Here is a 15308-nt window from a genome sequence, read left to right on the forward strand (position 1 = left end):
CACTGTAGGTGAAAAAGGAAGAGTAGGAATCATGCATGTAAGACTTGGCAAATCATGGTCATACATTTATCTGCCTGAGATGGCTGGTAGAAAATACTCTGTGGTGATCTACATCCAGTTTTCACAGTGCTCTTTCAGCCTGCAGGAAACATATTTCTCCTCAGCATTCCTCAATTCTTAACCAATTAACAGAAGATGACCAAAATCAGATTTGATAAAGATCTACAAATGCTAGTAAAAATTGTTAAGTCAGAAGTTATGTCCTTTCACTCTTGTTTCTCTGAATCTTTAGTTCCCTGTCTGTCTTGCCTATCCTATTTTTCCAATGCTTTCCCCTATTTAAATCTCTTTGATTCAGTTCATCCCCCCAGGATCCACCACTGTCTCCTCATATTCCTATCAGGTTTGCACTTCCAGTTTGGGGTTTGTTTTTAATTTGTTTAGGTTTTTTTCCTGTTGGCTTATATCTTTCTGAAACATCCCATTAGCTGAAATGGCTGAACAAATTCAACCCTTCACCAGTTCCCACCAGGACCTGGGTAGAATTCCATGAGTAGGACAGGCCACACAGACTACATCTTTAGTGGTGCAGAGAAGGAGGGAGAAGAGAGAGAGAAGAGAGCAGAGAGGAGAAAAAGAAGAGAGAAAAAGAGAGGGTCAGCGACCTAATAATGACACAATTGTAATCACACCAATAGGAAAATAAAATATCACATTTGTATAAAAATTTCAGTCACAAATAATCATTTTCTGTGGCTTATTGATGAGTTACTGATCCCATCAATATGCTGCTAATTTGGTACAGTGTTTGCAATACCATTAAAAGGTGTGAGCCTCCTGAAGTCCTATAGGCAAGCACCTTCAATATCCAGAAATAGAACTTCATTAAAGTAATAAGAGGCAAACTCCAGGAAGGCCAGCAAAATGCAAATTGCAAAAGATTGCCCTTAATAAGATCAAGCTCTCCCAGGGAGTGGAAATGAGACAGAAAAAGTTATAGCTAAGATTAAATATTTTTACAGCCTTATAAGATTAGAATGAAAGTCTTTAAATTTCCTGCTATCAGAGAGAAAAGCCTTTTTTTTTTCTCATATGAAATATGAGCTAACAGGTAAAGAGTGGTTAACCTCTACCATACCAAACAGAGATAGAACCATAAAATCCCAAGTCATAATTTCTTAAAATATTACTTCCCTAAGCTCACAGTATAGTCAACTTACAGCAGAAATTATTTATATTTTATTGCCTCATCCTAAATAATACTAAAATTAGTTTTAACTATGTAATAGGAAAATAGAGAAAGAGGGAAAGAAAGCTCTTAACATTTGAATGTAAAGTATTATGTAAGGATTTTATTGAAATAATACTATTCCTTTTTCTCTTATCTGTACAAATGTTTCGTAATGGAAATTACTTTCTTAACAGTCCTTTAGTATACTGAAAAATCTATAATTACATGTATTTATTCAGGAAAAGTAGAAACACATTACGAAAATCTGAAGGTAGTGGTCCTAAAGTCATATTCTGATTCTCAAAACAAAGTACAACAAAGACTGTTGCTGTGTGAAAATATTAATTTGTAATTTTATGTAGAATGGTTTGTTTCAGACTACCCTGGGTTCTAACCCCTTTGGTTTTTCCCTGGTTGTGGGTCCTGCCCATCTCCCTGCAACCCCGCTCAGCCTCTGGTGAGAGGCTGGGGTGATTGGCAGAGTCTATGACTTCTCTGCCTTGCATCATGTATCAGATGTCCTGTGTTTTGTCTTCCTGTCTTGGTCACTCCCTCCTTACCTGGTATTGGTTATGGTTCCCCCTTGCCCCTTTCCACACCCCCCATACAAAAGCTGAAACCAGAACCCCAGGAGTCACTCTCTGGATGTGGCCCTGTGGGAGCGATAAACATCTCGCTTCAACCCACATGAGAGTCACTCTTTCTTCTTCCACACCCTCTCTACTCTTCAGCCTGAGGTTCAGACCCACTGAACATAAAGGATACAAAATCATACATTGCATGCAGACCAGTGAGTGAACAAGCTGGGAAACGACTCCAGACACCACCACAAAAGATATTCTAAAGCAGAGAGGAAAAACAATGGAATAATTTTATAAAAATAGGGAGGGCTGGTAATGCTCTTATCCCTCAGTTTATCTGGTCTGCCTCCATTTTTTACAGTTCTCTTTTTTCTCTCTCTCTTCTTTCTAAGAAACTGCACCTATACAATGGTAGCAACCCTTGGCAAATTAAAATGTATCTCTTTTATTTATTGTCCGACAACTTCTTTATTAATTTTTTAAGTAACGTAGAGTTTTAAGAAAAAACCTCAAAAGTAAACCCTCATTGATTTTTCAATTCAATAATTTGGATTTCAAAGGAGTGCTTGTACTTGACTTTTGGTGACTTATTTCTAAATTGTGTTATGCAACAAGTGAATTAAGCTGTTAGACACAGATTATGCCTTTCCCAGAAAGCATTGATTCTTATAACAAGCTATTCTGAGACCGTAAGTATTACAGAAATTCTCTTGCAATCAGAAGCTGCTATGAATTTTTTATTTGTGGATGCAGCTATCACTAGGTGACCCTGATAAACAGACTGATCCAAGTTTTTACTGTATGAACCAACTTCAGTTATTTTTATCAAGCAGTTGCCTACTATAAGTTTTGGTAATAGAAAGCTGTGAGTGAAGGAAAGGTGAAAAGAGCCCTGAGATTTAGTTTCCAATACAGAGGACATGTATCAAACACAAACCTCTGAAACACTGCATTTTTTCCTTTGGTCATGGAGTAAATTCTAGAAAATTGGGCTGTGTTTAGTGCTTCAGAATCTGGGGACACTGGAATTCCTGTTTTGGAAAACTCAACCTGTCTGGTTCTAGGCACCCACTGTCCTTCCAGGAGCTGTGTCACTGGGCTCAGAATGACAAAACTCTTGCCAGAAAAGATGCTGAGCGTTCTCACAAAGACATGCACATTACTTGGGCATTAGCAACTGTCTAGATGTTTGAGGTAAATACATGGGGAAGTTTCCACTACTTTTTAAACTTCTGTGCATATTGTTCTAATTTAAAAAGTAAATAATGATGGCATATCTCTGAAAGCAAGTACAGCCAAGCCACAAGAGTTGCAAATTCAGGTCAGTGTGGATCCATGTTCTCATTCTTCCAAGTGACTTTCCTGTAATATGCTCTATTATAATTAAATGTTCTATAAATTTAAAATAGGGATGAGTGAAAGTTCAAAAGAGGAGACTTGACATCAAATAATATTTTGAACGTCTGGGCGCTTCTAAGGATATTTAGTTTGAAGTATTTTTGGAACAGCCTGTTTCTTTAACTTTCCCCTACTTTTGAGCCAGAGGTTGGCAAAAATGACACTTTTGTGGTGATTGAAGCGTACTGATGTGATAATAGTTGTATGCTTAAGATCTAAATTTGAATGAGTTATTTTAAGGCAGGAGATAGTTTTGTTTTATGAAAACCAATAGTTGTTCTTCTGCATTTTCATACTTTATTTTAAAAGTTACCAGGTGCAACACCAGGTTTGTAATTCAAAAGCAAGATGTTATTTCTGTCTGTCAGTACCTAGACTATTGCTTTGGAATAAGACAGTTAATTCCCAGAGCTCTCCTGTTACCTGAGATCCAAGGGCAAACTGAAAGCTTTGGAGAAGCTTTTAGGGGGGTCAAGTTCCTGTCAGCACTTTGGTTTAACAGGAATATGTTCATGACCTTTCACTAGTCATTGAACAATTGAGCTAAATGTCAAACCAGATACACCGATCAAAGGCTGATACTCAAATGTCTGTCACTAGCTGGATTAGTTATTTGGTTTATTTTGCACAAACAAGTTAAAGCTGCTGATTTTCATTAGTTTTCCTGTACTGTTCAGCACCTGTCATGTTGAAGATGATTTGATTGGCACATTTCCTGGTAAGCTCTCTAGGAGAGGAACAAAAAAAATAGGTATAAACAGAATAAATGGCAGAGGTCAGAAAGTAGTGACAAAAAAAGACTTATCACCAATTATTAATTATGTAAGAGGTCTCAAACTGACTTTGGTTTGTTGTCACAAAATTATTTTTGGATTGGGCTAGTATCAATTTTTTTCCCCCTAAAGCCTTCCTCTTTCCTAAGAAAAATCTTTCCTTGTTTATAGCAACAACTTTTAAAACATTTTGACTGTAGCATTTGTTTATATGATTGTTCTTAAATACCTCTTATAATTTTCTAATGCTCATATTTCTTATAGCTTCTCATAAAATACATTTTGAATTTACTAGAAAGTATAAATTCACAGAGGTTTGGATTTGTTATCAAGTATTTTTCCCTTTTTCTGCAAACCTACTACATACATAATATTTAACATGGTCCATGCTCAATTGGAACATCTGTGTCAATACTAGTAAAAATCATGTTGCATGTTTGTATGCCTCAGCATGTAACAGATGAATCTCTACACAGAAAACTAACTCCAACAAGATTTACATTGGACTGTGAGAACTGTCGTATCTGAGCAGTGATGGAAATAATTGATTAATTTTAAAGGCTTAGCTAGAATTTATTTGCATATTAAATGTAACAAGAAATCTAAAATAATTTTAAGAGAAGCCTCTTACTAGCATTAGCTGTGAATCAGTTTTAAGAGAACTAAACTTTTACCAAAATATACTTTTACAAAAAGTGTCATTTTAAAATTATCAATATCAAATGCAGCAATAATTATGATTTTTCAGCAAAGCACCATTTTATGAAATGGTTGTGTATAGAGAGCTGCAGTGCAAAGAAGAAGTGTTCCCATTTAGGATAATTTTCTTTGTGGTTACAAATTATAGTACAGTTCATTAACAGTTATGCATACACAGCATGTCTAGATGCCAGACATATTTCAAGCTGGAATTTGCACTGAATGAAAATTTAAGTTTCTCTTTACTACTGCTGTGCTATTCAAATATATGGAAAATCTTACTTTTTAGCATATACTTATTAAATGCTTTTAATATACACAGAATTATTACAATATAAAGCAAAAACCCACTACAACTTACCAAACTTTACTTGTACCAGCTGTTTTAAATATGTTTTCTTGTTAATTTAACTTATTCATTATTTAAAATGCTAGACAGAGAAGCAAATTAAAAATGTTTCTCCTGTAAGCCTTGCTTAAAATTAGAATTAAAGAAGATCTGGTTTATCCTTTATATCAGATGATATATAATGAAATAATAATTTAGGGCAAAAATGAATGGAAATGATTTGGTATAAAAAATAAATATCCTGGTCAGCATTATTAAGACATAACTGTATAGGAAAAAAAAATATAAATAAAAGTAGAGAGTTTAGAAGTCCTTAAAAATACTTAGCATTGCCTAATGCTACCTCAACTTCTTCAGATGGCTAGTACTTAATGTCAAGCTATTTACCCTAGTACTTCACATTTTTAAGTGTTTAACACAAAACACCACATAAGCTTTGTAACTTACATAGCAAGATAAAAATAGAAAAAAAGCCTTATTTTTAAATAAAGTAATAAATAAGAATACATCAGTTAGTGATTCTGATAATAAGATTCAGTAACTAATTTTGGTTGTTTTTTAACTAATAGTCTTATCAAAACCAATCACTTGTAGTACTGTTTAGAAATTAGATTTTTAATTGTAATTTCTTATCACTTCTGAATCCATGTTTCACTTTTTTCACCTTATTCTTTTATGTCACTTCTTATAATCATTCTTCCAATTAACATCATTATTAATAACCATATAGCGAATCTCATGACACTCAGCCCCAGAGGTGTTTCTTTGCTGTGAGTTAAGCAATCTGATTAATACAGAGTTATTAACCAATATTAGAGCAAGCCATGTATGTCTTCTAGAGTAGCAACAATGGAGCTTTCTTTGTGTCAGAAGTCAAATTTCCTTAATTTGTGGAGCAGCATGGTTAATACATTCACTCTTCCTGCAACCTGTGAAGAACAGGTAAATAATTCATTATCAGAAGACAGAAAAGTAGTGTATTTTCTGGGATTTCATCCTGCATAGTTATTGTTTTTGCTCAGACTTCCAAAGTAAAAATGAAAGTGTTAGACCAAATGAAGATGAACAGATATCTTGGTTTTGTCCTGTTCTGCTTTATTTCATTTTGTTTTTAAACAAGTCGGCTCATTTAGGATATAAATGCAAACAGACTTGCACAATGAGAACAATGCCATGATGACAAATGGGGATCTTATTTTCTAAGTTAATATGTATGATTATGCAAATGGTTAAATCAATAATAACTTAAAAGTAAAGCCCTAAAGAAGCAACTCAGAAAAGACCCTTAAATTAATAAAAAAGGCTGCATAAATAATGTTAAGATCTCAATATGGTTTAGAGCAATTGCAAATATGATTTCACAGATGCTTACATTTTTATGTTCACATTTATTTCACAAGGTTAAATGAACTGCTGTTAGCACTAACAAAATGAAGTTGCATGAAGGTTTTCTGTAGGGAAAAAAAGCCCTGATTCCTACAGACAAGTTTTGTTATGAGTTTTCTATAGATGCTGGAGTACATCTCCTATTATGTTGCAATGATAAGTAGTCTTACAATAGGTTCATCTTGTTTGGCCTTAATGGGAAAAGGGTTGCACCCAAAGAAAGGGTCTGGCAGAAGAACTTAGAACACACAGAATAAAGGGATGTTTCTATGTTTCCTTTTGTGTGTTTCTGTTTCCAGGTGAGGTATTTTTTGTTCTTTCTGTGAATTAAAAACGTTAAAATCTCCCCAAAAATGCTCAAACACCATGGGTATCTTTAAAAATTAAGTTGATTTGATTTTTTTCTCTAGACATGGAAAATATATCTGGAGTATATATCTATATAATAAAAATTCTTCTCAACCTCTATATACACAGAACATGCTTGAAGATTTCCCTTGTTCATAATTCAGATCTTTGTTTCGTTTGTTGAACATTTTTCATTGCAGTTTCTCTTTACCAGATGTTCAGCTGCCATTTCCTAGTGAAGTAGCATTGACTGGGGCTTAAGGAAATGATTAATTCTTCATTTACAGTGTTGGAGAAGGGAAAATATGCAAATGATCTTAAATGGCACTTACAACACATAGTTAATTGGACAAAGTCATGATCACATGCATATGTAGTTCTGGGCACATGTGCAACGGATCAGAAATTTTTTACCCTAGCTGGTAAAATCAATTCTTAAGCATACTGTAGATAACACCTTTTTTAAGCATATTGTACAAGGGAGAGCTATGTAGAAGGAATAACTATAGTGTTATTAATGCATTTGTGTTCTTTAGAGGACAAAAAGACAATTTGCAGGAACTCAAAGGTACCACTTATTTTAACCTGTCTCAAATGGATAGTAGTACATATTTACAGTAAATAAAGGGGAACTACATATAAATAGGTATCAAATTCCTTCAATCTCTTGCTTGATATGCTGCATGCTTTCTACTGTGCAGCTTCTTGTCATTTTATGTTGTTGGTGTGTGCTATGCCCTGACTGACAATTCCAGCTCTTTCAGCCTTTCCTCATCTGAGAGATATGTCAATCTCTTAACCATGTTACTGCCTGAACTCTTTCCAATAGCTCTGTCTCTCTCTTGGGAGAGCCCACAACTGACACAGCACTTAAGGTGTGGCCCCCCCAGGGCTGAGTAGAGGGGAAGGATCACCTCCCTCAACGTGCTGGCAGCTTTCCTCTTTATGTAGCCCAGGATGCTCTTGGCCTTCTCGGCCACAAGGGTGTATTGCTGACTCTTGTCCAACTTGGTGTCCACCAGACCTCCCAGGTCCTTCTCTGTAAAGACTTGTATCTATCAAAACCCTTTTTATCTGCTTACATGTAGTTTATTGCAACACTGCACTTTCAATTCCAGTAAAACTACACAGAGATGAAATAATGTGTAAGAATTTTTAGTTTTTTCTGCACATAGCATGATATACATAAATGTGAGCAATGTTTTGTGCTTGATGTGTCAATCCTCGTGTAATTAAAAATCTACAAAGAACAGAATCTCAGCATTTGATTGTCAGGTAATTTTAGTGAGACTAGAAAAATACTGCTGCTTTCTAAACAAAACTGTTTGCAAGCCTCCTTTCACTTCTCATTTTGTAATCCATTTCTTGAAGAGATTTTTGGAAACTAGTTGTTATCTCACATTCCTAGAATAAATGAAAACCTAACCTGACAATAGAACAGTTTTTAAGAGGTGTCTGATTGTTACTCATGGGTATGGATTAGTAATGCCCTTTTTTTCCCCTTTTGACACTGATAAATCTGCAAAGAACTGAGATATTTGAGTGTGGTTATTATCACGGATCACAGAATATGATATATTTCTGAGTTGAAAGAGGCATACAAGGATCACCAAGTCCAACTCCAAAGCAACTAGCCCATATAGGAACTGAACCTTGGTGTTATTACCATCATGCTGTAAATAACTGAGCTAATCTTGGGGTCAATAAGTAATAGGAAACACCAACATGTGGACTAGTAATGTAATTTGTCTCAAATGTATTTTCTTCTTTCTTTCTTTGGCACAATTCACAGCAAATTATTTTCTTTCCAAGTTCATCTCTCTGTATTACATTTTAAAATAACAAAATATTTTTACAAAACCTTTGCTTCCTATCATAAAGTTATTCATATTGGAAAAAACTTTAAGATCATCAAGTCCAAGGTGCTTGTCAGTGTAGCACCACCATGTTCACCACTAGACCATGTCCCCAAGTGCCACATCCATATGTTTTTTGAACACTTACAAGGATGGTAACTCAATCACTTCACAAAGCACCCTGTTATGAAGCTCGACTGTTCTTTCAGTTAATATATTTTTCCTGGTATCCAACTTAAACCTCCCCTGGAACAACTTCAGGCCATTTCTTCTTGTTTTGTCACTTCTTACCTGGAAGAAGAGATTAACCCCCATCTTGCTACACCCTCCTTTCAGGTAGTAGTAGAGATGGATAAGGTCTCCCCTGAGCCTCCTTTCCTGCAGACCAAACAACCCCTGCTCCTTCATCCACTCCCCCTAGGACTCATTTTCCAGACCCTTCAACAGCCCTGTTACCCTTCTCTGGATTCAGTCTGGCACCTCAATATCCTTCCTGGAGTGAGAGGCCCAGAGCTGCACACAGGAATTGAGGTGTGGCCTCAACTCAGTGCTGAGTACAGAGGGACAACCCCTGCTCTGGTCCTGCTGGCCACACTACTGTTGATACAGGCCAGGATGCCACTGGCCTTCTTGGCCACCTGGGCACACACTGGTCATGTTCAGCTGCTGTCAAGCAACACCCTCAGGTCCTTCTTCATAGGGCAGCTTTCCAGCCACTCTTATCCCAGCCTGTGGCTGGGGTTGCTGGGCCCAGGAGCAGGAACCAACACTTGGCCTTGTTAAACCTTATGCAACTGGTCTTGGCCCATTGGTCCATATCGCTCTGAAGAGACTTCCTACGCTTCAGCAGACCAACATTCCGACCCAACTTGGTTTCATATGCCCATGTTCCATGCCTTATCTTAACTCAGAAAGATACCTTTCAATTTTATTTCCTGACTTTTAAAGTTTATCTCAGTGGATTTAGAACATCCACGTCACAGAAATCATGGGTGTGTCCCAAGCAAGCATAGCAATGACCTTCACCAACATGAGCACAAAACAAGCAGAATGCAGTTGAGAAAATAAAAATCACAAATACACTATGTACAAGTTTGTTGGTGCAAAAGTTGACCAGATATAATAGAATGTACGTGTAAATAATTTCATTTCAAGTACTGGTGTCAGTGGAGCTGTTCCACACTCCAAGATGAGGGTGACTCTAAATTGTTAACTTTCTTTCTTTCTTGTTATCTTTGCTCCAATAAAATATTTCAAGCTTTTAATTTGTACAAAGAGTGTTAGAGTATCATTACAGAAAGGTCTGGGTCAACTGCTCAATCTGGACTCCCTTCAGAATTCTGACTCTTAATTTTTTTATTCTTATTTTTAATCTTATTTTTAAAGTGTATTAGAAAATTAAATAATTTCCCTTTGCTGTTTATATGAAGATCATAGCCCATGTATCTTTGAAGCATAATTGTCTCTGCCTGTTTCCAAATATCAATAACAAAAAACCTAAAATACAATTAACAAAGTTAGTTGCAGTCTCTAAACACTAGTAGATGCCACAATGCTGGTGCATTACACATTTCACCAACATGCTGTGGCAATTTATTTATGCACCCAGGTTTTAAAAAACTCCTGAAGTTTTTTTGCTGTCTGTTAATGTCTTCCAACAATTAGTAATAATACTTTTGAAATTGCATTGAAATGCAAAGAGTAACAGATTGTTTATTTTACTTAATGTATTACAGAGATACCAGTGTGATTGCTTGCCTGGATGGGAAGGAAAATTTTGTGAAAAGGAGTCAAATGAATGTGATTCAGAGCCTTGTAGAAACAATGGCACCTGCATGGACCTTTTCAACAGCTATCGGTAAACCTTGCACCTCCTCACTATATGGTCGTCTTCCAGGAAGGCCAGGCTTATGCATCCAGCCATTGTTGTGTTTCCCAGCTTTGGAAGGAAATGTTATTACACAAATGGGCAAACGACTTGTGTCATGGATACAGTGCTTCACTGTACTTTCATGTGAAGCCAGCAGATATGATTAACAGTAAACCTAAAATTATTAAACAAAAAAAAAAAAAAAAAAGGAAAAGCAAAAGGTATGATTTAAAAAAACATTTAGCAAGTAACCTAGTTTAGAACTGTATTTTTTCAAAGAAAATATAGTTTCTCTTTCTCCCATATTAACCCTATAAACTCAAGTGATGTTTTAAAAAGTAAAAGTAGTGGTTGTGGGCAGTTGGATGAAGATATCATATCATTGCTGCCACCTTGTGGCTTAAAATACCAACAAAATAGTTCTTTAACTAAAATTTATGTCTCCTCAGTCAAAGCATGAGGATGTGACATTAACCATATTAATTTTAACTTAAGCCCCAATCTTTATTTCAAGCATATATTTATGGTTTAAAAATTCTTTTATTTCAGTAGCATGAGGATTAGGATTCCATAAAAAAATCTAGTAATCAATTTCTGCTCCATGAAGCCAGGATTTGTTTCTATTATGATGTCAATACTAGAAGACTCCTGTAAATTCTAAATTGTTATCCTGGTAATACAGACAACAGTGAGAAAGGAAACTAACCACAGTTGACAAGGGAGAAATGATTGCTGAAATAAACAAACATAACTAAGTTAAATAATATATATAATATTTTTAAAAAATTAATTTATTTTCAGAACTTAACCAAAATGGTTTATGTCTTAGTGCTGTATTTTTATGTGGCATTAAACTTCCTAGTTTGGTAAAATATTTTTATTCTAATAACAGAAAGTGCAGCAACATTGAGAAAACCCGTGAAAATCTTTTTAATTGTTTTTTCCCCACTTTTTAAAGCATGTGAGAATGTAAAAATCATTGTTAAATATTTTAATCTTTGTGGTTTGTATTTTTCTGATGCCTGTAGCTCCATGTAGTCTACAACCCTCAAGAACAACTCTAGGTGAACAGATATGCTGCAGCCATAAATCCTCACCTTACATTTTCCCAGTTTTTCCAGACTCTGGAATATTATATGTATTGCAGAAGGTAATAGGGCTTCTTCTGGTTTTACTCATATCTGGGTCAGCTACTTATGCACAAATCCAAAGACTTCCTATTTTTTATTGAGAATAAAAATACTCAAGAAGTACTTTTTCTGGATTTGGCAAATACTGAACTATTACAGAAAATGTTTATAAGAAAATTGGTTTCAAGTGTAAGCACCAGGCATATTTTTTCTCAGAGCTATTTGTCCTACTTGATATAATGGAACAAGAAAATTAGACATACCATTGAATCATCATAGACAAGGGGCAGGTTACACCAAACAAAACAACATATATAGAGATATCTACAGTTGAATGTGACTGAGACTTGCCAACACCAATTAGTATAGCTATTAGTATAGCTCAATGTTTTATTTTTATATTATAAAGCAATTTCATTTCAATCATTAGAGCTGTCCTTGTTCACACTCAGAGATGCTAAAAGACCATAATTACTCTTAATTTTTAAAATATGTTGGTTTTTATTACTTTTGCTAATTTTTTTTCTCTTAAAAGCTACATCAACAAGACAAAGTGTTTGTGTCATGGTAGCTAAGCAGTGGCAGTAACTGGAACCTGAACCTGAGGACATCCAGCCATATCTTTAAACTTAAATGTAGTTTTTAAAACAGGATAACTGGATTATAATTTTCTAACAGAAAAAATCATTGCAGTTCTTGAGCTGTGCCCAGGCACTGTTTTGGACAGGCATTAGTCTGGACCAAAGTCAGGCCATCAGGTGCTCTGAGAATGCATCAATGATAGGCAATGAAGCTTTCTTGCCTGTGGCCATGTTTTGGTGCTGTTTATTTTCCTGATGTAAGTTGAGCTACTGGCAGCAGTTTCTGAATTTCTTTGAAATTGGCCACACCATGATTGGTACTTGATATAATTTACTACTTAAATTAATGTAAGGGATAGATAAATTTATCTTTCTTTTATGCTTTGACAGTCTTCATTATTTCACTTTCTCTTAAATATTTGCAAGTCCATCTGAAAATATCAGTTACTTAAAAATGATGTCATTTATTGTGGAACAGCTTAAAAATATATTTTTGTATATAAAAAAGTGAGTATAATGCAAAATTAAACATTTTCCTATCAAATTCATATCTGTAATAATAAAATAATTATACAAAAGTAATTACTAATTAAAATTTTGAATTTTGAGTTAATTTTCTTTATCTTGATCTATTCATTTTTGAGTCTTGAAATGAAAACTATCAGGCAAAACTGAAGTATCAACGAATCTGTCACAATGAATATCTTTCTTTTTGGATTCTATCATAGAAAAATAAATTACATCCCAAAATGAAAAAAAAAAAAAAAAAAAAAAAAAAAAAAAAAAAAAAAAGCCATCTCAGATGCATATTTTTTATTTTAAAAAATCAGGTAAGAAAGATACTGAACCAGTAGTCAAGCTTGAAATGTTGGATGTGAATAGTGTTCGATATGTCCCCTTTCATTCGACTTAATTTTTATGTTCAGCTAATAAAATGAGAAATGTCTTTTTCTTCCTTCTCAGTTTTCAGTTTGGCACATGGCAAATAAATTTATTTAGAAAAAAAATCATGTATCTATTTCATGCATATATTCCCAGTACCATGTGACTTTAATTTTCATGATAACATGAAATCTTAAATTATGGCTCTGAATATTTATGGACAGATTCATCTAGTATCAGCTGAATTCCTTATTTCTTCTCTATTGTACTGATAATTCTGAGGTTAAGTCCTTGTAACATCAAGCCCGAATTAAAGTGCCTGTGTCTCCTTTGCTGTTACCAACTTATGAGTGAAAATCTACTCAACTCTTCTTGTCCAATAACAGGCAACAATTTTATGGATGAACTGGAGTTTCTAATGATGTAGAATAGTTTGGATCTCTAATCATTATATTAAAACTTGGAGAATTAATCAAGTGTCTTTCCATAGTACTCAGTTCTTTCTGTAGATTCACATTGAAATCCACAGATTTGTTTTGTCAATACTTGTTGAGTTTTTTATAAAGAATAAAAATAGTGCCTTGCTGCTGCTTTTCTGTTTATGACATACAATAGACTTCTCCATACTAAACAGGAAATTAGACCTACCTAAGTATATTTTCTTTACGTCATTTATCTATCTTTTATGTTTAACGACAGGTTCAGTGTTTGCTTCATTTGAGTACAGAAAAGTTACCTATCCTTTGTCAGCAGTTGAATCCATCCAGTAAGACACCTTTTTACAATCTCAGTATAAACTGAAGTCCAGTTCTTCATGCTATCTTATCCACTCATGATATCTTACTTTTGCAATCACAACCCCTTGTTATTTTGTTTGTTTGTTTTGACTTGGAGACAGACATTTTTATTGCCTGCTCATTCTTAGCCTTGATATTTTCCTTTTTGGCACATTTTCTTACATACTGTTTATGCAACTGTATCACAGGTCTCCATTTACCCCTTCACAGTTATGGATATTATAAACCTGGCCATGTTATAAAATGCTGAAACCTCTCCTTCCCACAATGTTCTGCAAGGATGAAAGTTGATAACTGCCAATGTCACCTTAAAATTTGAGGCTCAAGTTCCTTAAGCACTTCTGATAAATAATTGCTAATGTGTGCAAAAAACTTGTCTGTGTTTAAATGCTCTCCATTTAAAGTCTTTTCATCCTATCCTATAAGAGGCCACGGTTTTCCTACCTCACTTTAGATTCCAGTTGAAAGAATAATTTGTGTTCATAGAGGAGGGTATTTTGAGTGACTTCAGAACATATCTCAAACTGTGCTAGTCTTCCTTAGCAATGCTTCTTCAATTAGTAACCATGTCATGACCATCTTTCTTTGTCTTTACTTAGATAATGATTTATGCCAGCTGGTAATTTGAATAGCCATAGTGTCAACCAGAGTTATACTTATCCGGCCTCCTTGTTCTTACTTTCTCATTACATTTTCAAGTACATCTTGCCCTATTGCTTCCCTCTTTGCTCCTTAGCATTTGAAGCCACATCTTCTCAGAATAATAAAATAGTTTTTCATTGGTGTAACCTGTGCTAAGCTCTTGAAGAAAAGACCAGTTGTAAGTCATTAGGATATATTCAGTGTCATGTATACTTTAATTGTAGTACAGTTACAGAAAATTAACATACTGTTTGGCTGTCTTGGTTTAGATAGACAGGTATCTGCCAGGGAAGGTTGGAGTCTCCTTTGAAATGTAAGCTCCTCTCTCCTTTTTTAAATTATCATAAATTTGCAATTAAAAGGCTGTCAGGCAAAGATTTTGGGAATAGGTATTAGCAGTTCTTTACTAGGGATATAAAAATACAGATGTTGTAGTACAGAAGAATAAGCAAGAAAACAAACAAACAAGAAATCCTAGAAAACGCTGACAGAGTCAGAAATACAACCTGACACCCTGTTGGTCAGGGTGTTGGAAGAAGTCCAAAGTAAACCCTCCTGGAGTGTCAGATGTGGTTCTGTTGGAGTAGAGATGGTCTCGTTGAAGAAAAAGGGTCTAGTAATAGTGAGATGGGTCCGGTCTTCCTACAGGGATCCGGTGGAAAACTGGATACCTAGCGGGACTGTGGCTCTTTTTTATCTATGTTAAGATGGTTTGGCTCCTCTTCCCTGTGTGGAGCATCTTACAATAGCACGATGTAATGTGTCATGTCATTGGTGAGCTTTTA

The 15308-nt window shown here is 35.0% G+C and overlaps 1 protein-coding gene across 1 annotated transcript in view; it reads left to right on the forward strand.

The window, feature by feature from the left end:
• EYS (eyes shut homolog) overlaps positions 1 to 15308 on the forward strand; it is a 742046-nt gene that overhangs the window by 270288 nt on the left and 456450 nt on the right. Inside the window, exon 21 of the mRNA XM_066180316.1 lies at positions 10358 to 10479. Within this exon, the coding sequence (XP_066036413.1) occupies positions 10358 to 10479 (122 nt within the window). The remainder of the gene's footprint in view (positions 1 to 10357; positions 10480 to 15308) is intronic.

The sequence above is a fragment of the Chamaea fasciata genome, unplaced genomic scaffold, assembly GCF_029207755.1.
Source record: "Chamaea fasciata isolate MVZ Bird 193981 ecotype frontalis unplaced genomic scaffold, bChaFas1.0.hap1 SCAF_3, whole genome shotgun sequence".
NCBI classification, from domain to species: domain Eukaryota; kingdom Metazoa; phylum Chordata; class Aves; order Passeriformes; family Sylviidae; genus Chamaea; species Chamaea fasciata.